Below are 25,781 nucleotides of genomic sequence, written 5' to 3' on the forward strand. Positions count from 1 at the left end.
GTATGGCTACCCCAGTCATGATAAGGAAAAGCTGACCTCTATATATGTCCAATGAGGGCTTCAGCTGCAACATCGTTCCACATATGACTGCCTCATATGTCAAAGGAATCGATGCCTTAAGTATAGCATTAATCTGTCCCCATATCAACTTCCAGAACTTGAGTATTAAAGGACAATAGAACAGCAGATGATCCAGTGTCCCTATATCAAGATGACAATGCCGGCATCTATTAAACTTTAGAACTATCTATCTTTTGTAAATGAACAGGGGTCCAAAAAGTTCTATACAATAAGAAAAACAATGTTTGTCTCATAGATGCTGACGTTGTACATCTCATCCTCCGAGTCCAAATTCGTGGCCATCGAGATGCAGGAATGTACTGCTTTATCTCAATGCTCCAAATGTCTCTAAGACTATTTTTTGGTTTCTTATTCTTTTTTTTTTAAATTCTTTATTCATTTTTACATCTGACATCAAGTGTATAAATAATTGACATTTGAAATTGAGTACATCACTTGAATTTCTATCTTTTTAACATTTTTTTAAAATAAATCTTTATTCATTTTAGATTTTACAAGCGTACAGAAAAAACTCTACCATTTCTCAAAAAGAAAATTTAACCCCAACCCACCCCCCAAAATTGTATTCAAGCAAATACATACTACATAATATAACATATACCATTTGTTCTATAATTTGTTATTAAACTTCAAAAACCTACCTCCCACCCTCCAACAATATATATAGTAAATAGAGGAAAATGCTATTTATTCATTATAATAACTTATTAATGGCCCCCACACATCCTTAAATTTATTAAAATATCCTTTTTGAACTGCTAACGCTCGTTCCATTTTATACATGTGACACACCGAGTTCCACAAAAAACAATAGTTTAATCTTTTACAATCTTTCCAATTATGTTATTTGTTGAATGGCAACACCTGTTAAAATCATTAAAAGTTTATTATTATTAGAGGATAATTGACTTTTAGCTCTCATAGACATGCCAAATAAACTGTGTCATATGACAATGCTACATGATTTTCTAGCATACAATTTATTTGATCCCAAATTGACTGCCAAAAGGTTTTAATAAATGGACAATGAAACAATAAATGATCTAAAGTTCCAGCATCGAGGTGACAATGCCAACATCTATTAGACTTAGAGCAATCCAATTTTTGTAAACGAACAGGGGTCCAGAGTGCTCTATGCAACAGGAAAAAACCACGTTTGCCTCATAGATGCAGACATTGTACTCCAGGACCATTGAGATGCATTAATTTGATGCTTAATCTCAATGCTCCAAATATCTCTAAGTCCAGTTTTTGGTTTCTTATTCAAATAGCCAGATAATAATTTATACCATTGCGCGGCCTGGTGACCCAGGAAGTTTGCCTGAAAGCATAGGAAATCTAAACTAAATTGATTATTAAGAGATTTCCATTATGGGAACCCTGCCTGAATAGCCTGCTTCAGTTGCAACCATTTATAACTTTGCTTTTTATCAAGGCCAAATTTATGTTGCGACTGTGAAAAATCAAGCAGTTTACCATTAGATATAACATCATTTAAGGTTCGTATACCTGCTTTAATCCAATCCTTCCAGACAATCTTAAAACCGCCTATTTGTATCCTGGAGTTTAGCCATATATTTTGATATGTAGATTTTTGAATTGGAAGTGATGTTAAATTATTAATATATCGTAGTTTTCCATGTGTCCATTAATATTCTATTCTTTTTACGTATCCTAGGCATTTTAATACTAAAAAGATGACGAAGCCTAATGGGAAACATGGGCTGCCATTCCAACCATAACCAATCTGGTAGCTTTTCCATGAATTCTGGGAGGACCCAATACATACCCTGGCACATAATATAGGCTTGATGGTACCTATAGAAATTTGGAAAATATACCCACCCCCCTCCACAATTGGTTTTTGTAAAGTCACTAAGGCAATTCTTGCATTTTTACCCAGCTAAATAAACTTCGTAAGGTTTCTTATTCAAAAATTCTGAAATTAATTTATACCACCTGGCGGCCTGATGTCCCAGCAAATCTGTCTGGAAGCATAGGACCTGCAAACTATAATAGTTTTTAAAATTCTGCCATTCAGGGAACCCACTCTGAACAGCCTGCTTCACCTGCAACCATCTATAATTTTGAGATTTTGAAATTCCAAATGATTGTTGCAGCCGTGAAAAATCCAGCAGTTTCCAATGTTCGAATGCCTGCCTGCATCCAATGCTTCCAGGAGATCCCAGACCCATTTATTCGAACCTTGGAGTTTAACCATAAGGATTGATAAGTGGATTTTTCCACTGGAACATCCGTTAATTTATTAAGAAATTTCAATGCTTTTCCATGTATCAAATAAAATACTATTGTCCTTAACATATCTAGGTAACTTTATATTCAGAACATGAAACAATTGCAATGGGGACATGAGTTGCCATTCTAAGTACAGCCAGTTAGGAAGATGTTCCATAAGCTCAGGAAGGATCCAATACATACCCTGCCGCATGATAAAAGCTTCATGATATCTGTAGAAATTTGGGAAATTTACCCCACCCTCAGCAATTGGTTTTTGCAATGATACTAAAGCTATTTCAAATGTGGAGTGCTGAATAAAGTTTGCAAAACCCAACACAAACCTGGATTAACCTCTTTGTAGTTCCCAACTCCATAAAGATCAACAATGTTCTGGAAGCCAGAGGTAAATTTATTGGTGCGGACTAGTGTTGGAGGTGTCTCATTGGTTGGTATTCGGTTTATAAATGAAGGTACTGTAGCACCACTCTTTCTCTGAGAAAATGCAAACACAATTAATCAATAAACTTAAAAAACATTGCTCATATATAGTATTTGGTAAAAAATAAAATACAGGTTCATTTTACATTGTTTATTCAGATTTTTGATTAAACGCTTTTTTCGAAACTGCAAAGCGTTGAACAATATTTAAAATAACATTTAAACAAAAATGTAACAATTAAAACATACATTTCTATAACAAAACTACAAGACTGACAGCAATTACATACTAGGTAAATATGGACCGAAAGGCCCCTAAACACGAATAGGAAGAGGGGGGAGAAATACAATCGATATAGAAAATGTGAGAAACATTTAAGGTAAACACAAAAAGGGACTGGGAAAATAAATGTAAAAAACAAGAATAGGTTAATTACTAAAATACAATTGATCAATTAAAAGCATCTTTAAAAAGAAAGCACTTTAAATTGCTTTTAAAATTTTTTAAGTTTTTTTCCATTTTTAAGTGTAAAGGAAGAGTATTCCAGATCATAGGGGCTGTAACAGAAAAAATTGAGGTACGACGTGTACCTATTATTTTTAAAGATGGAATGTTAAGATTGTATTGAGAAATAGATCTTAAAGCTCTCGGAGGGTCATATGGGATCAAAAGTCCGTCTATAAATGCTGGTGTATTGGTCTGCAAAGTTTTAAATGTCAGAAGGGCAATTTTATAAGTTACCCTGTGTGGGACAGGCAACCAGTGGGCTTTTTGAAGCAAAGGAGTAACATGATCAAATTTCTTTGCGCCCGAGATTATCTTAATGGCTGTGTTTTGGATAAGCTGCAAGCGTTTTAAGTCTTTATGATAGATCCCTTTTAATAATGAGTTACAATAGTCCATTTTTGATATTACGAGTGCATGGATCAGAACATTCAGGGAACTAATATCAAGTAGAGGGGCCAACGATTGAATCATCCTTAATTTATAAAAACAATTTTTAACCAATGCACTAATTTGTGGTCGAAATGTTAACTTATTGTCTATAAGGACACCTAAGATTTTAGTAGTTGTGATTGGTGGAAGTGGAGTCTTTTCAATGGTGACTGGAGAAATTAATTGTGCTCCCTCTTACCCGGGGAAGAGGAGAGTGTTAGTTTTTGAAATATTTAAAGAAAGCTTATTAGTATTTAACCAGTCGTGAACTTTATTTAATTTATGATTAATTGACTGAATCTCAATTTGGCTATTGGGATCAATGGGGTGCAATAATTGAAGATCATCGGCGTAGGCGTAAACGGTAAACCCTATTGATTGACAAAGGATCAGGAGAGGAGCCAAATAGATATTAAATAAAAGAGGTGATAAGATGGAGCCTTGTGGAATACCAAAGTTAGAATGATAGGATTTTGAAACTGAGTTATTGAAATGTACTGTAGAGGCTCTGTCAAGAAAATAAGAGCGAAACCATTCAAGGGCTTGTTGGCTACACCTATAGAAGAAAGACGTTGTAATAAGAGATGATGATCGAAATGAAATACAGAGGATTTTGGATTCCCACCATAGAAACATAGAAACATAGAAGATGACGGCAGAAAAGGGCTACAGCCCATCAAGTCTGCCCACTCTGCTTACCCACGCCCTGTCTATGCCCTAATGACCCAATTTCCTTATCTTGACCCTCGTAGGGATCCCACTGGGTATCCCATTTATTCTTAAAGTCTGGCACGCTGTCTGCCTCGATCACCTGCACTGGAAGCTTGTTCCAATGATCAACCACTCTCTCTGTGAAGAAATACTTTCTGGTGTCGCCATGAAATTTTCCGCCCCTGAATTTGAATGGGTGCCCTCTTGTGGCCAAGGGTCCCTTGAGAAAGAAAATATCATCTTCCACTTCGACACGTCCCGTGAGATACTTAAATGTTTCGATCATGTCTCCCCTCTCCCTACGTTCCTCGAGAGTGTAGAGCTGCAATTTGTTCAGTCTCTCTTCGTACGAGAGACCCTTGAGCCCCGAGATCATCCTGGTGGCCGTCCGCTGAACCAATTCAATTCTGCGCACATCTTTACTGTAATGTGGCCTCCAGAATTGCACACAGTACTCCAGATGAGGTCTCACCATGGCCCTGTACAACGGCATTATGACTTCAGGCTTTCGGCTGACGAAACTTTTATTGATACAACCCAATATCTGCCTTGCCTTAGTTGAAGCCTTCTCCACTTGATTGGCAGTTTTCATGTCTGCACTGATGATTACTCCTAAATCTCGTTCTGCTGAAGTCCTAGTTAAAGTTTCTCCGTTCAAGAAGTACGTCCTGCATGGATTTCCGCTTCCGAGGTGCATGACCTTACATTTCTTAGCATTGAAGCCTAGCTGCCAGGTTGAGGACCAACTTTCCAATGTAAGCAGGACCTGCGCCATATAATTCTGTAAACTGCATTCACTTACTATATTACATAGTTTGGCGTCATCGGCGAATAGTGTTATTTTACCTTGAAGCCCTTGAGTCAGATCCCCTATGAATATGTTGAAAAGGAGTGGACCCAGGACCGAGCCCTGCGGCACTCCACTGGTCACCTCCGATGTTTTAGAAAGGGTACCATTAACCACCACCCTCTGAAGTCTGCCACTCAGCCAATCATTGACCCATGCAGTTAGTGTCTCTCCTAACCCCATCGATTCCATCTTGCTTAGCAGCCTGCGGTGTGGGACACTGTCAAAAGCTTTACTGAAGTCCAGGTACACGACGTCCAAAGACTCTCCCAAGTCCAACTTTCTTGTTACCCAGTCAAAGAAGCTGATGAGATTGGATTGGCAGGACCTACCCTTGGTGAATCCATGCTGACTGGGATCCCGAAGATTCCCTTCATTCAAGATCGTGTCCAATTTGCTTTTAATTAGTGTTTCCATGAGTTTGCACACTATTGATGTGAGACTCACCGGTCTATAATTTGCAGCCTCTGCCCTGCAACCCTTTTTATGCAGAGGAACGACATTAGCTAATTTCCAGACCAGGGGAACTTTCCCCTTACTTAGGGAGAGACTGAATAGCTCAACCAACGGTTTCGCCAGGACATCGCTCAATTCTCTGAGCACTCTTGGGTGCAAATTGTCTGGTCCCATGGCTTTGTTCACCTTGAGTCTTGCCAGTTCACTGTAAACTTCACCTGATGTGAACTCAAAATTCTGAAATGGGTCTTCTGTGCTTTGTGTTGCCTTCAACTGCGGACCATGTCCCGGTGCCTCACAGGTGAAGACTGAGCAGAAGTATTCATTCAGTAGTTCGGCTTTATCGGAATCTGCTTCCATGTAACTTTTGTCCGGTCTTCTAAGGCGTACTATCCCGCCTGTGTTCCTTTTTCTGTCACTAATATACCTGAAGAAGGATTTGTCCCCCTTTTTAATGTTTTTTGCCAGAATTTCTTCCACTCAAAGTTTTGCCTCCCTAACTGCCATTTTGACCGCTGTAGACCTGGTCCTATATTCTACCTTTGCCTCTCTTTTCTCCGTGCGCTTGTAGGAGAGAAACGCTTTTTTCTTCTCCTTAATGAGGTGCGAGATCTCCGTGGTGAACCATTGGGGTTTATTGTTTCTTTGTCGTTTATTTACTGATTTTATGAAGCAGCTAGTTGCTTCATATATGGTTGATTTCAGTGTTAACCACTTAGCTTCTACATCATCGGTCTCCGCTTGGTCCTGTAGCATCCGATGGACGAAATCTCCCATGCGTGCGAAGTCTGTGCCCCGGAAATTGAGTACCTTTGTTTTCGTGTTTGATCTAGGAAAGCCTTTCCTAAGGTTGAACCACACTATGTTGTGTCGCTGGAGGCTAGCATATCTCCTACTGAGACCTCTGAGACGCTTTCCCCGTTGGTGAGTACCAGGTCGAGGATCGCCTGGGCCCTAGTGGGCTCCGTTACCATTTGTTTGGGACGTGCTCCCTTTATGGAGGTTAAGAGCCTCCTGCTACCGCTGGTTGTTGCTGAAAATGAGTTCCAGTCTGCATCAGGCATATTGAAGTCCCCTAGCAGTACAGCTTCTCCTCGTAGAGTGATATTCTCTATGTCTTCAATTAATTCTGCGTCCATGTCTTCCAGTTGTCTTGGGGGTCTGTATACCACACCTAGATACAGGCATTTTTCTCTGCCTCTTGCCAGGTTTACCCAGAGGGACTCCCCAGTGTACTTGACATCTGTGATCCTGGTAGTTTTGATGTCCTCTTTAATGTATAGAGCTACCCCCCCTCCTAACCTGCCCTCTCTGTCCTGACGAAGTAGATTGTAGCCCGGTATAGCCATATCCCACCCATGTGAGTCCGTGAACCAAGTTTCAGATATTGTCACCACACAAATTTTTTTTTTTAACTTGAATTTATAGGGATATTTTAATTTTCTGTTTGGAAGTGGAAATGCTCCCTTCTAGATCTAGTTTTACTAATGGGTCAACCATCTCTCCTGTCCAAAACACGAGTCCAACATATGTGTGTGAATCTGGGGCTCCTACAGTCCAATCCTAGCTTCATCAACTGAAACTTTTCAAAAAGCATTATTATTATTATTTTGGGCATTTCTTAAAATAAAAGACCACTGCTCTCTCTAATAGAGTTTCCAAGGAACATTTATCACTCACCTTTTTAGTTCTAAAAAAGTTAATAAAAAAGTAAAAGCTCAAGATACAAAGTAAAATTCACTTTTCTATCAATAATAAATATTAGGCATCATGTTCCTGTTTGTAAATAAAATATTTATTTTTATTTATTTAGTCAAAATTATTTACAGCTAAATCCAATGCATTGTTCTAGACCAGTGTCTCGCAAACTTTGTCAAGCCATGACACATTAATCCCCTCTTCTACAAAGCCGCGCAGTAACGGCCCCAAAGCCCATAGCACGACTTTGTAGAAGAGGGGGTAAATGTAGTGGCCGCGGCTGTCGATGCGATGACATCATGTGCATGTATGATGTCATCATTTCATTATCCGCACCCATGCAAAGGCTCTCCAGACTGGTTCCGAGTCGCCAGTGGGGGGTGCCAGAAGGGAAGACGCGCAGAGAGGAGAGGCACTGGCTGATTGCCTACAGGATGTGCCTCTTGTCATGAGAGGCATGTCCTGTAGGCAGTCAGCTGGTGCCGACGCCTCTCCTCCTCCCCAGTGTTTCATGGCACACCTGAATTTTCAGGAGGCACATTATTGTGCCGTGGCACACAAATTGCAATTGTTCTAGACAGATAACTATGACAAAAATAAAAACAGGTCACATAAAATTTGTAATGAAAGATTAGGTTCTTATCTGTATAATCTTTTTCTGTTAATACACACAGGAGTCTGCACATTAGGTGATCAATTTATGCTCGCGAACTGCTTGGAGAAGGATATCAATCATATCTTTCAGCTAGTCCTCCTTCACCAGTGGAGTATAGTACCCTCTTCAGTTTGTACCAAAGCAATCAATTTCCACTGTAACAGAAGGAGAGAAGGAGGAGCATGGGGAACGTCCCTGAAGATATCATACATTTCTGCTCTGCTCTAACTCATGAAAAAGGACAATAAATCATGAACTTGAAACATAGATGCATCAATGAAGCAACCTGCTATGTGTAACCAACACATAAGGAGCTCCACAGCTCAACAAACTCAGTACTTTATTATTAAGAACATAAGAACATAAGTAGTCGCCTCCGCTGGGGCAGACCAGAGGTCCATCCCGCCCAGCGGTCCGCTCACGCGGCGGCCCATCAGGCATATTGCCTGAGCAGCGGTCCCTGACTAATTTTATACTTACCTCTACACTTATCTCTAAACCTTACACTGCTCTTATCTGTACCCCTCAATCCCTTTGTCCTCCAGGAACCTATCCAGGTCTTCCTTGAAACCCTGTACTGTGCTATTTTCTATCACGGCCTCCGGAAGGGTGTTCCATGTGTCCACCACCCTCTGTGTGAAAAAGAATTTCCTTGCGTTTGTTCTAAACCTGTCCCCCTTCAATTTCATTGAGTGACCCCTTGTTCTTGTGGTTTCTTTCAAATTGAAAAATCTGTCCTTGTCAACCTTTTCGATGCCCCTCAGGATCTTGAAGGTCTCTATCATATCTCCTCTGAGTCTCCGCTTTTCCAGGGAGAACAGCCCCAGCTTCTTCAGTCTGTCAGTGTATGTAAGGTTTTCCATACCCTTAATCAGTTTAGTTGCTCTTCTCTGGACTCCCTCAAGCATTGCCATGTCCTTTTTGAGGTACGGTGACCAGTACTGTACACAGTATTCCAGATGCGGGCGCACCATAGCCCGGTACAGTGGCAGGATGACTTCCTTCGTTCTGGTCGAGATACCCTTCTTAATGATACCTAACATTTGGTTTGCTTTCCTCGAGGCTGTGGCGCACTGTGCCGACGCCTTCAATGTCGTGTCTACCATCACTCCCAGGTCTCTTTCCAGCTTACTGACCCCTAGCATTGATCCCCCCATTTTGTAAGTGAACATCGGGTTCCTTCTCCCTATATGCATGACCTTGCATTTCCCCACGTTGAAGCTCATTTGCCACTTTTTCGCCCATTCTTCCAGTGTCGTAAGATCCCTTTGGAGATCCTCGCAATCTACCGTGGTTTCAACCTTGCTGAATAGTTTGGTGTCATCTGCGAATTTGATGACCTCACATTTTGTTCCCGCCTCCAGGTCGTCAATGAATATGTTAAACAGGAGCGGTCCCAGCACTGACCCTTGAGGAACCCCGCTCGTGACCCCTTGCCAGCCGAGTAGTGGCCCTTTACACCAACCCTCTGCTTCCTGTCTGCCAGCCAGTTTTTGATCCATCGGTGGACCTCCCCTCGCACCCCGTGATTCCATAGTTTCCTGAGCAACCGCTCATGTGGTACCTTATCGAAGGCTTTCTGGAAGTCTAGGTAAATTATGTCTATGGGTTCACCTTTGTCCACCTGGCTATTTACCCCCTCAAAGAAGTACAACAAGTTTGTGAGGCACGACCTACCCTTGCAGAACCCATGCTGGCTCGACCTTAGCTGTCCATTTTTTTCGATATGATCACAGATGCCGTCCTTAATCAGCGCCTCCATCATCTTTCCCGGGACCGATGTGAGGCTCACCGGCCTATAGTTTCCCGGGTCGCCCCTTGAACCCTTCTTGAAGATGGGCGTGACATTAGCTAATTTCCAGTCCTCCGGGATCTCTCCAGTTTTTAGGGATAGGTTGCATATTTGCTGAAGTGTCTCTGCTATTTCATTCCTTAATTCCTTGAGCACCCTTGGGTGAATGCTGTCTGGACCTGGCGACTTGTCGCTCTTTAGCTTGTCTATCTGCCTGAGGACATCCTCCTGGCTCACCTCTAGTTGGATCAGCTTGCTATCTTGATCTCCATTTTCTATTTCCTCTGGTTCCGGAATGTTGGATGTGTCCTCCCTCGTGGACCGACGTAAAGAAGTCGTTTAACTTGTCAGCTATTTCTTTTTCCTCCCTCACTACTCCCTTTCTATCCCCATCATCCAAGGGCCCCACTTCCTCCCTCGCTGGTTGCTTTCCCTTTACGTACCTGAAGAATGATTTGAAATTTTTTGCCTCTCCCGCTAGTCTCTCTTCATATTCCCTCTTTGCTCTCCTAACCACTCGATGGCACTCCTTCTGTCTTTCCTTGTGATCCTTTTGGTTGGCCTGCGTTTGATCCTGTTTCCATTTTTTGAACGATGCTTTCTTGTCACTGATCGCCTTTTTTACAGCAGCCGTTATCCATGCTGGGTTCTTTATTCGATTTTTCTTGCACTCTTTTCTGAACCTGGGGACGTACAGGTTCTGTGCTTCGTGCACCGTACGCTTGAGCAGGGTCCAGGCGCTTTCTACGGACTCTATCTTCCTTGTGCTGCCGTGAGTTTCTTCCCCACCATTTTCCTCATTGCATCATAATTCCCTTTTCTGAAGTTGAGCGCTGTTGTTGTGGTTCTTTTCACCCTGGATGATCCCAGTTCTAGTCTGCACTGGATCATGTTATGATCGCTGTTCCCCAGTGGGTCTAATACTGCTACTTCCTTTGCAGGTCCCCCCAGTCCACTGAAGATTAGATCAAGAGTAGCTTCTCCTCGTGTAGGTTTTGTGACCAGCTGCTCCAGGAAACAGTCCCTCGTGGCTTCCAGGAATTTGGTCTCTCTCACACAACTTGAGTGCTCGATACTCCAGTCTATCCCAGGGTAGTTGAAGTCCCCCATCACCACCACACTTCCATTCTTGCATACCTGCCGCAGTTCAGTCTCCAGGTCCCGGTCGATTTCTTCCGATTGGCCAGGCGGACGATAGTATAGACCCAATTTGATGTCTGCTCCAGATCCTCCTGGTAGCTTAACCCATATTGATTCCAAGCCGTCCGCCCTTACTTCTGTTTCCATTTTGGTTGAGGGTATAGAGTCTTTTATGTATAGCGCTATTCCTCCACCCTTCTTGTGTGTCCTGTCTCTCCTGTAAAGTTTGTACCCTGGTATGACTACATCCCATTTATTGTCATCAGCCCACCACGTTTCTGTGATTCCAATTATGTCTAGGGCTTTTTGACTGGCTATAATTTCCAACTCTCCCATTTTGGCCCTGAGGCTCCTCGCATTTGTGTAGAGGCAATATAGGTCCTGATTTGTCGCCCGCCCTGCTGTTTTCTTTCCATGGCTCGGCGCTCCCACCTGGCTTGCCTTTACTCGGTCATCCACCTCCCGTGGCGTGTCCGTTTTGCCCCCAGCCAGTATCCCCTTTTTTGGATGGTCCCTTGGCTCCCATTGTACTCTCTCGACCCTGCCTGTTAGATTCATTTGGGCACTGGGCCCCTGCATTGTATCTGTGGGCCCTTTTTCTGAAGATTTCCACTCAGTCCCTTTGTCCAAAAGTTCCCTCCCAGTCCCTTTGTCCAAAAGTTTCCTCTCAGTGCCTTTGTCCAAGATTTTCCTCTCAGTCCCATCTGTGGGTCCCTTTTCTGAAGGTTCCCACTCAGCTCCTTTGTCCAAAAGTTCCCTCCCAGTCCCTTTGTCCAAAAAGTCCCTCTCAGCCCCTTTGTCCAAGAGTTCGCACTCAGTCCCTTTGCCCAAGAGTGTCCACTCAGTCCCTTTGTCCAAGAAGCCCCTCATAGTCCCTTTGCCCAAGAATTTCCTCTCAGTCCCTTTGTCCAAAAGATCCCACTCGGTCCCAAGCTCTCTTTTGCGATGTCCTTGCTCAGTATCATTTTTTGATACCAATGTCCGGTGTGTCGAGGCCAGATCGACTTCCGGCTTTCCCCTACTCCTCAGTTTAAAGCTAGGTCTATGGCGTTTTGGATGTTTCTTGCCAGCAGCCTCGTCCCAGCCATGCTCAGGTGCAGTCCGTCTCTCCTGTAGAGCTTGTTCTTCCCCAAGAAGGTCGTCCAGTTTCGAACAAAGTGGAAACCCTCCTCCTCGCACCATCTCCTCATCCATCCGTTCATTACTTGTAGTTCGCTCTGTCTCCTTGCGTCTGCTCTCGGTACTGGCAGGATCTCCGAGAAGGCTATCCTCCTTGATCTCAGCTTCAGTTTCCGCCCCAGGATCCTGAACTGCTCAGTCAGTGTAGTCCGGTTGAAATTTTTCCTGCTGACGTTGTTGGTTCCAATGTGGATTACAACTGCCGTCTCCTCCGTCTCGGCTCCCTCCAGGATTCTCTCAATTCTGCTGATGACGTCCGTTGTTCTTGCCCCCGGGAGACATGTCACTAGTCGGTCCTCCCTCCCTCCGGCAATGTGACTGTCCACTTCTCGCAGGATTGAGTCTCCCACTACAACAGCAGATTTCCCCTTCCTCAGATGTCTCTCTGGTCTCAGGTCCGTGTCCTCCGGGCTCTGCTGGATCTCCGCTGATCCTTCCGCCAGGTCCTGTTGGGTACCATCATCTGCTTTTTCAGACCCTACGCAAGGTCCCACTCCCATGGTGTCTGGTGGATCCTGACCTCCAGCTGCCGGTTCCCGTCTGATACGCTGGTGGTCCTGTGCCTCTGCCATCTGCCAGGCCTCCTCTATGAACTTCTCGAGCTCTCTGACTTGTTCTGTGATGTGGCTCTCTCTGGTAGTATCCTCCGTTTCCCCACACTGTTCCTCTATGGTGCAGAGTCCCTCCAGCTCCTGGACTCTAACCTGCAGCCTTCCGACCTCCCTCTTCAGGCTATCCAGTTCCTGGCATCGATTGCATATGTATGCCCGCCTCCCAGAGGGGAGGTAGTCATACATATGACATGCGATGCAGTATACTGGGTAGCCCTGCTGGATTCCTGCAGCCTCCATTTCTCTGTTTTCTTTCCTATGTTCTGTAAGAGAAGAGAGAGAAAGAGAATGAGTATGAATAGAGAATAAATTAGAGAAAATGTACCTCAGGAATTTCTCTACTGGGCTGCCTGTGCTCCTGGCTCCTCCCTAAGGCACCTCCGCAAAGGCGCTCCCGCTAAGGCGAGCGCCTTTGCCGCTCGCCTTCGCAGCGCGCCGAACGGCTGCGCGCCGTTGGCTCCCTGCCTTTTAAGGGGGAGCCCGGCTGAAGCCGCCGACGCGGTGTGGGTGGGCGGAGCTAACTCTCGCCCGCCCCTGGCTCACTGCGTCCCCCTCGCCTTCCTCCTCTCCTGCTCGCCGCCGCTGGAATCGGCAGCAAGCCCTGTAAATTCCGCCCTCGCCTGCCTGCCTCCTCGCCTGGTGCTGGTCTCCTGGCCGCGGCTCCCTGCCTTTTAAGGGGGAGCCCGGCTGAAGCCGCCGACGCGGTGTGGGTGGGCGGAGCTAACTCTCGCCCGCCCCTGGCTCACCGCGTCCCCCTCGCCTTCCTCCTCTCCTGCTCGCCGCCGCTGGAATCGGCAGCGAGCCCTGTAAATTCCGCCCTCGCCTGCCTGCCTCCTCGCCTGGTGCTTATTCATACATGGCCAAAAAACTGACAGAAGAAGAACACCAGTTCTAGACTATAGAGCTGACTGAGGCAGAAAGCAAACTCACCGGAGGGGGGGGTGTCATATACACTCCTGTGTATATCAACAGAAAGAAGGTTATCCAGGAAAGAACCTAATCTTTCATTCTTTACATAAACACAGGAGTCGGGAAGGGGAAACGTACCAAAACCTTAACCATGACTTTCAACTTCAAAAAAGGAAGATATGATAGCATGAGAGCCATGGTAAAAAAACAGCTCAAGAATGGATAAAATCAGAACGGTGGATCAGGCATGGTCCCTACTAAAAAATACTATCACAGAAGCACAAAATCTCTACATTCCACAGATAACCAAAGGACGGAAAAATAAAGGCAAAGGAGAACCAGCAAGGCTTACTAGAGAGGTGAAGGAAGCCATAAAAGAAAAGAAGGACTCCTTTAAAGAATGGAAATGCACAAAAACAACCGAAGCTTGGAACAAACACAAGGATGATCAGAAGAAATGTCACAAGGCGACGAGGGATGCCAAGAAGGACTATGAGGAGAAAATAACGCAAGAGGCCAAAAACTTCAAGCCCTTCTTTAGAAACGTAAAAGGAAAAAAAAAACGCAAAAGAGGCGGTGGGACCGCTGGATGACCAGGGAAGAAAAGGGTACATCAAGGAAGACAAACAAATTGCAGACAAACTAAATTCCTTCTTTGCGTCTGTCTTTACGAAGAAGGACACCGCAACAATACCAGAAGTAGTGAAAATGTTCAAAGGAGTAATAGAGGACAGCCTCACCACAGTAGAAGTGGACTTGGACCAGATCTACTACCAGATCGACAAACTTAAAAGTGACAAATCCCCTAGACCTGATGGAATTCATCTGAGAGTCTTAAAAGAACTGAAGGTTGAAATTGGAGAGCTATTGCAAACACTTGCCAACCTGTCAATTAGAACAGGTCAGATACCGGACAACTGGAAGATAGCGAATGTCACGCCAATTTTCAAAAAAGGATCAAGAGGAGAACCGGGCAGCTACAGACCTGTGAGTTTTACATCTGTCCCTGGAAAGATGATTGAAGCACTGATTAAAGATAGCATAGTCCGGCACTTGGATACACACAACCTGATGGGAACCAGTCAACATGGCTTCAGGAAAGGGAAATCATGTTTGACGAATTTACTTCAATTTTTTGAGACCGTGAACAAACAAATTGATAATGGAGAACCGGTGGACATAATATACTTGGACTTCCAGAAAGCGTTCGACAAGGTTTCACATGAAAGACTTCTCAGGAAACTACAAAGCCATGGAATAAAGGGAGATATACTAAGATGGATAGACAAATGGCTGGAAAACAGAAAGCAGAGAGTGGGCATAAATGGGAAGTTCTCAGACTGGGAGAAAGTGACTAGCGGTGTGCCCCAGGGCTCGGAACTTGGGTCCATCTTATTTAATATTTTCATCAATGACCTAGAAGAAGTAACATCCAGTGGGATCATCAAGTTTGCAGACAACACAAAGCTATGCTGGGCAATCAGATCGCAGAAGGATAGCGAGGTACTCCAGAGTGACTTGTGTCAGTTGGAGAAATGGGCGGAGAAATGGTAGATTAAGTTTAATGTGGAAAACTGGGGATAGCCTAGGCACAGAACAAATCCGTAAGCCTAGGAGCAGCCCTTAGGCTCAACCATGCTGTGTGGTCATGACCTGCAAAGTGAAGGACTAAGCCAGGGACAGATAGGCACCAAAAAGCAACCTACCACCTACTGAAAGTAGAGAAAAATACTAGAATCTTCCAGTGATATCACTGGTTGAATTCAGTCTTTTCTCTACCTTTACCTGCTGGTATGAAGGACTAATCCAGTTGTGCAGAATGGTGAGATGACACTAAAAAAACACTGATTACCGTATTTTTTGCTCCATAAGATGCACCTGACTATAAGACGCACCCTAGATTTAGAGGAGGAAAACAAGAAAAATAACATTCTGAATCAAATTCTCCCTGCCAGGCTCTGCACCCTATCCCCCTCTCTGCCAGGCTCTGTACCTGGTAGGCCAGGACAGGGCACAGGGCAGGCAGGCCTAGTGGCAGACAGGCAGGTCCATTACCCCCATGTACCCCCACCAAGTACCTTAAATCATCCCCGTACCTTAAATCATCCCCCATACACTCATGTACCCCCCACAGGTACCTTAAATCATCCCCCCAAGCCCCTCCTGTAGCTTTCTAGTACCTTAAATCATCCTCCATATCCCCGTACCCTTTTAAACACCCCATACCTTTTAAATCATATCCCCATGTACTTTTTTTTTTTTTAACTGTATCTTTTTTTTTTAGTTAATAAATTATTTCTATTTGAAGTACAACTATGGCACAACATAAGACATACGGTAACATATACAGTATACCACATCATATTTCAGTTCAATATAAAAATTACACAGAAAGTTATTCTACTGTATTTTACATGCTTTTAACAAACTTTCACCGCCTTTTTTCAAGCAGTATTAGTTACCTACCCCACTCCGTACCTTTTCAAATCCCTCCCTCCCTAGATGGCTCTCAAACTCAGGTCAGGAGCGTGGATGTCAGGAGCAAGCTTTATGCGCTCCTGCTTGGGCTCGCCTTTGCATTCTGAATGGCTGGTGTCAGTTCTCGCGAGTCCCGCAAGAACTGACGTCACCATTCAGAAAGCAGCAGCGGGCCCAAGTGGGAGCACATAAAGTTTCTTCCTGAGTTTGAGCGCCATCTAGCATGAGAGGGATACCACTGGACCACCAGGCGGTGCTGAGAGATTGGGGGGATGTTTTGAAAAGGTGCGGGAGGGTGTTTTACAACGCTAAGGGGGGTACAAATTTTGTATATTCGCTACATAAGACGCATCAAGATTTCCACCCACCTTTGGGTGGAAAAAATGTGCATCTTATGGAGCGAAAAATAAGGTATATTATTAGTTTTGACAATAAAGTATACAAAATTTGCAAATATGTATAGAATTTTGAATTTGTTTTGCACAAAATTCTCATAGGAATAGTACATAGACTAAAAATAAAAAAAACAACAGACTAAATTGACCATTCTTATGATGAGTAGTAAATCTGACATTTTTATATTATTGCAGTCAAACCATAGTAGAAATTCAAAGATTCTCAAGAGGAGTCTTAACTTTTTTTGCAAAATGAGATAATTCTCTTCTTGACAAATCTCAACAGGTAATGCATTACACAGAGCTGTACAATTTTAAAAAGACTGAATTAACTAGATGGGTGAAAGGCTCAAAGCAGGTATATGACTGATCAAGGCAAGCTTAGTGCAGCACAATCTTCTTCAATGCCTTAAAAACAAAAATACTGTATTTATTTTTAAAAAGGCACATTAAAACAAAAGGCAAACTATTTAAATGCACTTACTGAGCCCTCTTCAAGGGCTTGCCTCACATTCTGCAAATCAGCAACTGGACACCATACTTCTGCAATTAGACACTTATTGGTGACATCAAAGCTGCAAAAGTTCAGGACGTGGTAGATAGCTTTCATCTTCTTCACTTTAACAGCCCAAGTGTAAATGGATTCTGATGCTTTGCACAGCACTTGCCTTAGGTAATCTTCAGTCCTGTAAAGCACCTTTCAAAAATTTTGATAATGTGAAGCAGGAGACCCATATTTCTTATTAAAACAGTTAATAATCATCTGTTCTTTCTTGGACCATACTGCTCTCTGTTTGCTTCATCATTCTGTGGTACTTTCACAATTAGATTATTGTAATTCTATTTTCTAGGGTTTAACTCTTAAAAATACTAAGAGTTTGCAGTGAATCCAAAAATACTTCCATTAAGCTACTCTATAATTCAAAAAAGTATGTCATCAACTCTCTATTGGTTCAGGAACATTGGCTCCCAACTTCTTATTGGATTCCTTTTAAAATGCTTATTATTCTTTATTACCTTGAGAAATAAGAGAGCTTCCTTGAAATAACTGGGGGATTTGTTGGGGGGGATTAAGTAAGGGGTTAGACACTATTATCTTTCTAATGGTGTTTTATACTTTTCCCTACTGGTTCAGGAACAATGGCTCCTAACTTCTTATTGGATTTCTTTTAAAATGCTTATTATTGCCCATCAGATTTACTACTCCAGGCTGCCCTCTTTCTTCTTTACTATGTTATTACCCCATTCCCCAATCTGAATGTTTCATTCCTCATATAAAACCTTATGGTTATTCCTTTATGTCTTCAATTATGTCTGGACCATACCTAAACTCTTGTTTCAGTGTGACTCCGATGCTGAAACAAACTGCCCCAACCATTCGATCGGAATGATCCTTCAAATATAGATGCTGACAAACTATCCATTTTCAGCCAAAACTAAAAATGTGTCAGAAAACAGATGTTTTGTTTCGGCTGAAACCAAAACTGAAATAAAAGAAAAAAGCTCAAGTTTGGTGTGTGTATGTGAATAAATGTATTAAGCAATACTAGACTATTTACAATTTTCATCCATACTTCAGTGAGATCAATAATAAAGTCAAACTGAAGATTTTAGTAAAGAATAGGCATTAAGTTATACCGAGTGAGAGAGAACCATGTAATTTTTAAAGTTTATTTTAGAGGGCTGTCATTAGGGCGATTCTGTTTATTGTTAAATGTGTTTTATTAAAACACCAATAAACGGGGCGTGGCTTGGAGCCGTAATAAGATGGTCGGGTGATAGCGCGGCTCCTCCATAGCAGGTTAAAGAACTGAGAATATAAGCTACGGAACTTGAATTTTTTAATTGAAACTGAGCTTTCTGAATATATGATGGCATCGTCAAAGCAATTGAAGGGAGAGATGGCTAGTACAAGCGCAGGATGCGCTAAAAGATCAAAAACAGAGCCGATGACCCCCTCAAAAGTTCCGTTGCCGGGAGATGACAGAAGCGATATCGTGGCTGAGCTCAGGTAGATTAAAGAAATTGTTTTAAACAACTCGAGGAAGATACAAGAGGCTATAGACGAAGTGGCTAGCCTCACAAGGCAAATGGCAGTTATGGATGTTAAAGTGGATCAACTGGAAAAAAGAACTGAGGCAAATGAGACTGAAATTCGACAGTTGAAGCAGGATAAAAAGTTAATTGAGAGCCTGTCAAGGGATCTTGAAGATTGTGTTAACCGTAGTAAACGGAACAATTTGAGAATTATTGGTTTGCCGGAAGGCATAGAAAAAAGTGATCCGGTCTCATTTATGGAAAACTTTTTACCGAAGATATTGCCATTGAAATTCAAATATCCTATGGAATTTGAAAGAGCCCATAGAATTCCGACTAAAAGATCAGACAAACAGCGGGGGCCGCGTCCTTTAATATTTAAGCTATTGAGGTTTCAACAGGTTACAGAGATCCTTAGGCTGGCAAAAGAAAATCTTAACTTAAAATGCCAGGACTCAAAAATTTTCATTGTGCCTGATTTCACCAGGGCTACGGCACAGAAAAGGAAAAAACTGTTGGAGCTGAGGCCAAGATTGAAAAGTCTTGGTGCTAGGTATGGGCTGATATATCCAGCCATAATGAGAGTCACATATGATAACAGGACTCTAAATTTTGAAGACCCAATGAAATTAAATGAATTTTTGGAGAATTGTGAACACCTGATGTCTATGTAATATACCTTTATATATAAATAATTTAAAAAAGGAATGCACGAAGTCCTGTTGAATGAGCATTCTAAACGGCCCTGATTACTGGATACAGATGACAACATTCTCTGTTATGGGTTGTAATGCTCCAGTTTATTCGAATGTGATTGGTTTATATATGAGAGGCTAGAAATGTCAATGAAACAGATCTGCTCACAGTAAAGTCAGTGCTGGTGACTCAGGAAATTTGATGGTCAGTCATGTACATTAGCGATATCATTTGCTGACATCAAGAAATAAATCTTTTGAAGAAACCAGAGCATGACAGCTTATGAAGGAACCAGAGTATGGCAGTTTATGGAGGATCCAGAGCATGACAGCTTATGAAGAAATCAGAGTATGGCAGCTTATTAAGGAACCAGAGTATGACAGTTTATGAAGGATACAGAGCATGACAGCTTATGAAAGATCCAGAGCATGACAGCTTATTAAGAAACCAGATAGTTATAATAATCAAAATAGGTGATTCTTCTGTGAACTATGTCAAAGGAATTTAAATGCATGATGTTGCTGTACCTATTGTAATTCAGGAAAGAAAGGATACGAAGGTTGGATTTGCATAAACTATTGTATAATAGGATCCTGGTTTTGTGGTAATACAGAGAAGGATAATATGTTGATAATATCTGGGTATATAATAGATATGCTATGTTCCTGAAGGTTGTCTGAAAAGCTGATTTATTGAAGAATCTGAGTTACTTGTACTGCGGATGAAGTTTGTGTGGGTTTGAGAGTTCATATTTAACATTAATATATTGTTTTAGTATGCACAATAAATTTTATGTTCAGATTATTAGTATAATTTTAAGTCAAACTGAGATTGATAAAGAATTTTGTGTCTTGGGGTCAATATTGTTTCTTATCAATAGTACATGAAATGAATTATATTAATGTTTATTGATTTTAATTGATCAAGAAATGTCATAATTTTTTGGTTAAAAAGTGATATTTTTATTGGTATAATTGCTATTAATTGAAGTGTAGTAATTGTGATTTTGATTATAATTATTAAATTAAGAAGATTTGGGTTTAGAGCAGTATGGGTATTGGTTTTAAGTTGGTATGGAATGTTATATTCTGTTAGGGGATTGATATTTAAAATATGAGTAGTTTTTAATTAATCTATTTTGGGTTAATTTGGGTATTCATAATAGTTTTTAATAAAGTCCTATAGTCTTACACATGAGGAAAATAGTATTTATTATATGAAAATTTGGGATTTTGTTGGGTAAAAATGGATTAATACTCTTAAAGAATTAATTTTGAAATTTGTCAAAGTAATTAGATTTAATTTGGGTGGATTGAATGTAGTTAGCTTATGATTTTTAAATATTATGATGTAAAGTTATTTACCTGTGGGAGTTGCTTGTCACTTGTTACCATATGCGTGTTTCTAAGTTTTCACTTTTATTTAGGGGGGGTTGGGTGGTGGTAGGGTGGCTAGGAGGGAAAGGGGATTTGGGAGGGGGGTTTATGTTTTTCTAGATCCTGAATTTGGGGGAAGTGTAAATTTAGATTGGTTGCATTATAATTTATTTATTGGAGGATTTATGAAAGTTTATTTTATATAGTAATACAATGACTCTTAAAATATTTTCATTAAATGTAAATGGTCTAAACCATCTGATTAAGAGGGAAAAAAACGCTCTTATTTTTAAAAAATCAGAATGCGGATATCTGTTTTATCCAAGAGTCTCATCTGTCTGCTGAGGAATCCAAGAAGCTGGAGGGAAATTGGGTGAAGCATTGCTTCTTTGCCCCTGCGGTGAGGAAAAAGACTAGAGTTGCTATTTTGGTTAATAAAAAAATGTAATGCAGTGTTTCATTTGATAGCTTCTGATCCTTTAGGAAGATGGGTGCATGTTAGCATAAGCATGAGTAATACTACTTTGGCGCTTTTCAATGTATATGCCCCTAATTCGAACCAAATAGAGTTTTTTAAGTCTCTGCAACAGTTGATTTTGTCACTGGCTGCTTCTAATTTAGTAGTGGCGGGAGATTTTAATGCTGTTAAACCTAGTAAAATTATAAACTCTTTAGGTTTAGATAATTTTGTACAGTCTTCTAATTTAAAAGATATATGGCGTATTCTTCATTTTAATGATCGAGAATTTTCTTTTTGTTCCCATGTTCATAAATCATTTTCAAGAATTGATTATGTTTTTATTTCAGATCATTTAGTACATCAAGTAACACAAGCCTCCATTGATCCTATCATTTTGTCTGATCATGGGGGGGGGGGGGGTGTGGGTTGAATTTAATGTTATTGATCAAGATAATAGTAGACCAATATGGAGATTTGATAATGCTTTGCTTGCAGATCAAAAATTTTGTGAAGAATTTCAACTAAAGATTGATGAATATTTTCAAATTAATAATACAGAGGAAATTTCTATGGAAACTTTATGGGATGCTTTTAAGGCAACCATGAGAGGGCAAATCATTTCATATTCAGCTCATGTTAAGAAACAAATAAAAAAGCAATTTTTTAACTTAGAACAAGAAATAAAACTTTTAGAATCAAAATTGATTGATAAGTGGGAACATTCCACATTGCAAGCTCTTTTAAAAACTAAATGTAAGTACAATGAGATTTCTTCTAAGTTAATAAGAAATTATATTTTCTCGCAGCAAGCTCTGTATTATGGAAGTTCTAATAAGGCGGGAAGACTGTTGGCTAATTATCTTAAAGTAAAGAAAAGGAAAACAAAAATTAGTATAATTAAAGATGAAAAAGGGGATACACATTCTCAAATTGGTCCTATTTTAAAACAATTTTTAAATTTCTATAAAACCCTTTATTCTTCTGAGCCTTATTTAGATAGGGAAAAGGATGGCTTTGAATTTTTAAATTTAATTGAGGGTCCAAAAGTTCCTGATCATATAAAAAGGAAGTTTAGAAGAACCTATATCACTAAAAGAACTACAAGCAGCATTGAAGTCTCTTAGAGTTGGGACCGCTCCAGGTGGTGATGGCTATACTGTAGAATTCTATAAGTATTGTCAAATTACCCTTTTGCCCCATTTATTAAATTTATATCTAAAGGTTGTATTATAGGTACTATGGCAGAATCATTAACTATTGTTTTGCCGAAGCCAAATAAAGATGCTACATTGGTTTCAAATTACAGGCCTATTTCTTTAATTAATGTAGATGGGAAGTTATTGGCTAAACTTTTAGCCTTACGTTTGGCAAAGGCTCTTCCTTACATAATTGGTATGCACCAAACGGGTTTTGTTGCTCAGAGACACTCTTCCAATAATATGTTATATTTAACAAAGGACCTAAATGACCCGGCCTTTTCTGTGTCCTTGGATGCGGAAAAGGCTTTTGATTGGGTAGAATGGGCCTTTATGTACCAGGCTATGGAATGGTTTGGTATGGGTTCAGGATTTATACAAATGATTCAAACGTTGTATAGTGTGGAGGAGTGTGTGGCGCAGTGGTTGAAGCTACAGCCTCAGCACCCTGGGGTTGTGGGTTCAAACCCCACGCTGCTCCTTGTGATCCTGGGCAAGTCACTTAATCCTCCATAGCCCCAGGTACATTAGATAGATTGTGAGCCCACCAGGACAGATAGGGAAAATGCTTGAGTACCTGATTGTAAAACCGCTTAGATAACCTTGATAGGCGGTATATAAAATCCTAATAAAACTTGAAAAACTTAAACTTGAAACTATAGCTCCCCTGTTGCTAGATTATATATTAATAATTTTTCAGATTCTTTTAAGTTGCAAAGGGGGGTTAGACAAGGTTGTCCTTTGTCTCCTTTACTTTTTGATATAGTACTTGAACTCTTGTTATTACCTATTCAACAGGTAAGGGAGATACCTTAAATTCTTTTCCAGAACATGGAATATCCTGTATCTGCTTATGCAGATTATATACTGCTTCATTTGAGGAATCCTGAAACAACCATTCCATGTTTGCTTGATTTGATTGAGAAATTTGGGAAATTCTCAGGATATAAAATACATTTGAATAAGTCAGAAATTCTTCCTTTAAATGTGCATTGTATAAAAGGTTTATTTGATTCATTTCCTTTTATTTGGAAGGAGGAAGGAATAAAATATTTAGGTATTTGGATAAAAAATACATTTGAAGAGACAATGAAAGTGAGTGAAAAAACTTTATTACAAAAGGTAACAGAATTATGTGAACAATGGAATCCGTTGCATCTGTCTTGGTGGGGAAGAGTCTAAACTGTTAAGATGATGATATTGCCTGTTGTTTGTTACCAAATGGGTATGATACCAGTTTTTTTTTCAGGGGTCTTTCTATAAAAAGTTAAACAGTATTTTGTCTAAATTTATTTGGCTGGGTAAAAGAGTAAGAATTGCTTTAGTGTCCTTACAAAAGCCAATTGCGGAGGGTGGGGTAAATTTTACAAATTTCTATAGGTACCATCAATCCTATATTATGCCGCAAGGTATGTATTGGGTCCTCCCAGAACTCATGGAAAAGCTACCCGATTGGTTATGGTTAGAATGGCAGCTCATGTTTCCCATTAGGCTTCGTCATCTTCTCAGTATTAAAATGCATGGGATACGGAAAAACAATAGGATATTAATGGACACATGGAAAACTTTAAGATATATTAATAATTTAACACCTCTTCCAATTCAAAAATCTACATACCAAAATATTTGGCTAAACTCCAGGATCCAAATAAGCAGTTTTAAGATTGTCTGGAAGGATTGGATTAAAGCAGGTATACGAACCTTAAATGATGTTATATCTAATGGTAAACTGTTGGATTTTTCACAGTTGCAACTTAAATTTGGCCTTGATAAAAAACAAAGTTATAAATGGTTGCAACTGAAGCAGGCTATTCAGGCAGGGTTCCCATAATGGAAATCTCTTAATAATCAATTTAGTTTAGATTTCCTATGCTTTCAGGCAGACTTCTTGGGTCACCAAGCCGCGCAGTGGTATAAATTATTATCTGGCTATGTAAATAAGAAATCAAAGACTGGACTTAGAGATATTTGGAGCATTGAGATTAAGCATCAAATGAATGCATTTCAGTGGCCACGTATTTGGTTCTGGAGGATGAGGTGTACAATGTCTGCTTCTATGAGGCAAACATGGTTTTTCCTGTTGCATAGAGCACTCTGGACCCCTGTTCGTTTACAAAAATTGGATTGCTCTAAGTCTAATAGATGTTGGCATTGTCACCTCGATGCTGGAACTTTAGATCATTTATTGTTTTATTGTCCATTCATTAAAGCTTTTTGGATGTCTATTTGGGACCAAATAAATCGCTTATCAGAAAATTATGTAGCATTATCATATGACACAATTTTATTTGGCATGTTGATGAGAGCTAAGCCTCAAATATCTGCTAATAATAACAAGCTTTTGATGATATTGACAGGAGTTGTCATTCAACAAATAACGTATAATTGGAAGGATTGTAAAAGAATGAATTATTGTTTTTGGTGGAATTCAGTTTGTCATGTGTTTAAAATGGAAAGAGCGTTGGCAGTTCAAAAAGGTTACTATAATAAATTTAAGGATGTGTGGGGGCCATTATTAAATTATTATAATGAATAATTTACACTTTTCCCAATTTTAATTTTTACATGTGGATCGGGGGGGGGTTGAATTTTCACTAGTAATATGTATGATTTATATGATTTGGGTAGGAATAAGGGTTAAATCTTCTTGTTGTATGCTGTTGTAGATTTTCAAGTAATGTTGTATTTTAATTGTTTGATATTTGCTGTGAACTTGATCTAAATATAAAATGAATAAAGAATTAAAAAAAGACACCAATAAACAGCACTTAGACAACACAATGTCTCAATTTTCCTTAATCTTGCTGAACATGACTCATAACCCCTCAACCCTAACTCTAGCACAAAAGGTGAAACAGTTATTAGGATTAAACAAACATGAATTATTCAAATACGATCTCAAGAGACATCTAGAACATAAGAAGCGCCATCTCCGGATCAGACCTTCGGTCCACCAAGTCCGGTGATCCGCACACACGGAGGCACTGCCAGGTGTACACCTGGCGTAATTTTTAGTCACCCATATCCTCTATGTCCACTAGAGCAGTGTTTTTCAACCTTTTTTGGGCAAAGGCACACTTGTTTCATGAAAAAAATCACGAGGCACACCACCATTAGAAAAAGTTAAAAAATTTAACTGTGCCTATATTGACTATATATAGATATATAGGAATCAAATAAACACAAAGAAAGTATTTTATAATGCTACCACCGCCACTGGGGAATAGGCTGCCACTGCCGCCATCGGGAACAGGCCGGCACCGAGTTCTCCCTGCTTTTCCCTGTGGGGCCGGCCAACTCTCGCCACTCGCGTCAATTCTAACGTCGGAGAGGACGTTCTAGGCCAGCCAGGCAGCGATTGGCTGGCCCAGAACGTCCTCTCCGACGTCAGAATTGACGCGAGTGGCGAGAGTTGGCCGGCCCCACAGGGAAAAGCAGGGAGAACTTGGCG

The 25,781-nt window shown here is 40.8% G+C and overlaps 1 protein-coding gene across 2 annotated transcripts in view; it reads right to left on the reverse strand.

Moving 5' to 3' along the window:
- ATP6V0A2 (ATPase H+ transporting V0 subunit a2) overlaps positions 1–25,781 on the reverse strand; it is a 133,764-nt gene that overhangs the window by 70,724 nt on the left and 37,259 nt on the right. For both annotated transcript variants that reach the window (XM_033954063.1, XM_033954062.1), the window contains exons 9-10: positions 17,050–17,262; positions 2,661–2,811 (exon numbers count right to left, since the gene is read on the reverse strand). In XM_033954063.1, the coding sequence (XP_033809954.1) occupies positions 2,661–2,811; positions 17,050–17,262 (364 nt within the window). The remainder of the gene's footprint in view (positions 1–2,660; positions 2,812–17,049; positions 17,263–25,781) is intronic.

This window comes from Geotrypetes seraphini, chromosome 8 (genome assembly GCF_902459505.1).
Source record: "Geotrypetes seraphini chromosome 8, aGeoSer1.1, whole genome shotgun sequence".
Classification (NCBI taxonomy): Eukaryota; Metazoa; Chordata; class Amphibia; order Gymnophiona; family Dermophiidae; genus Geotrypetes; species Geotrypetes seraphini.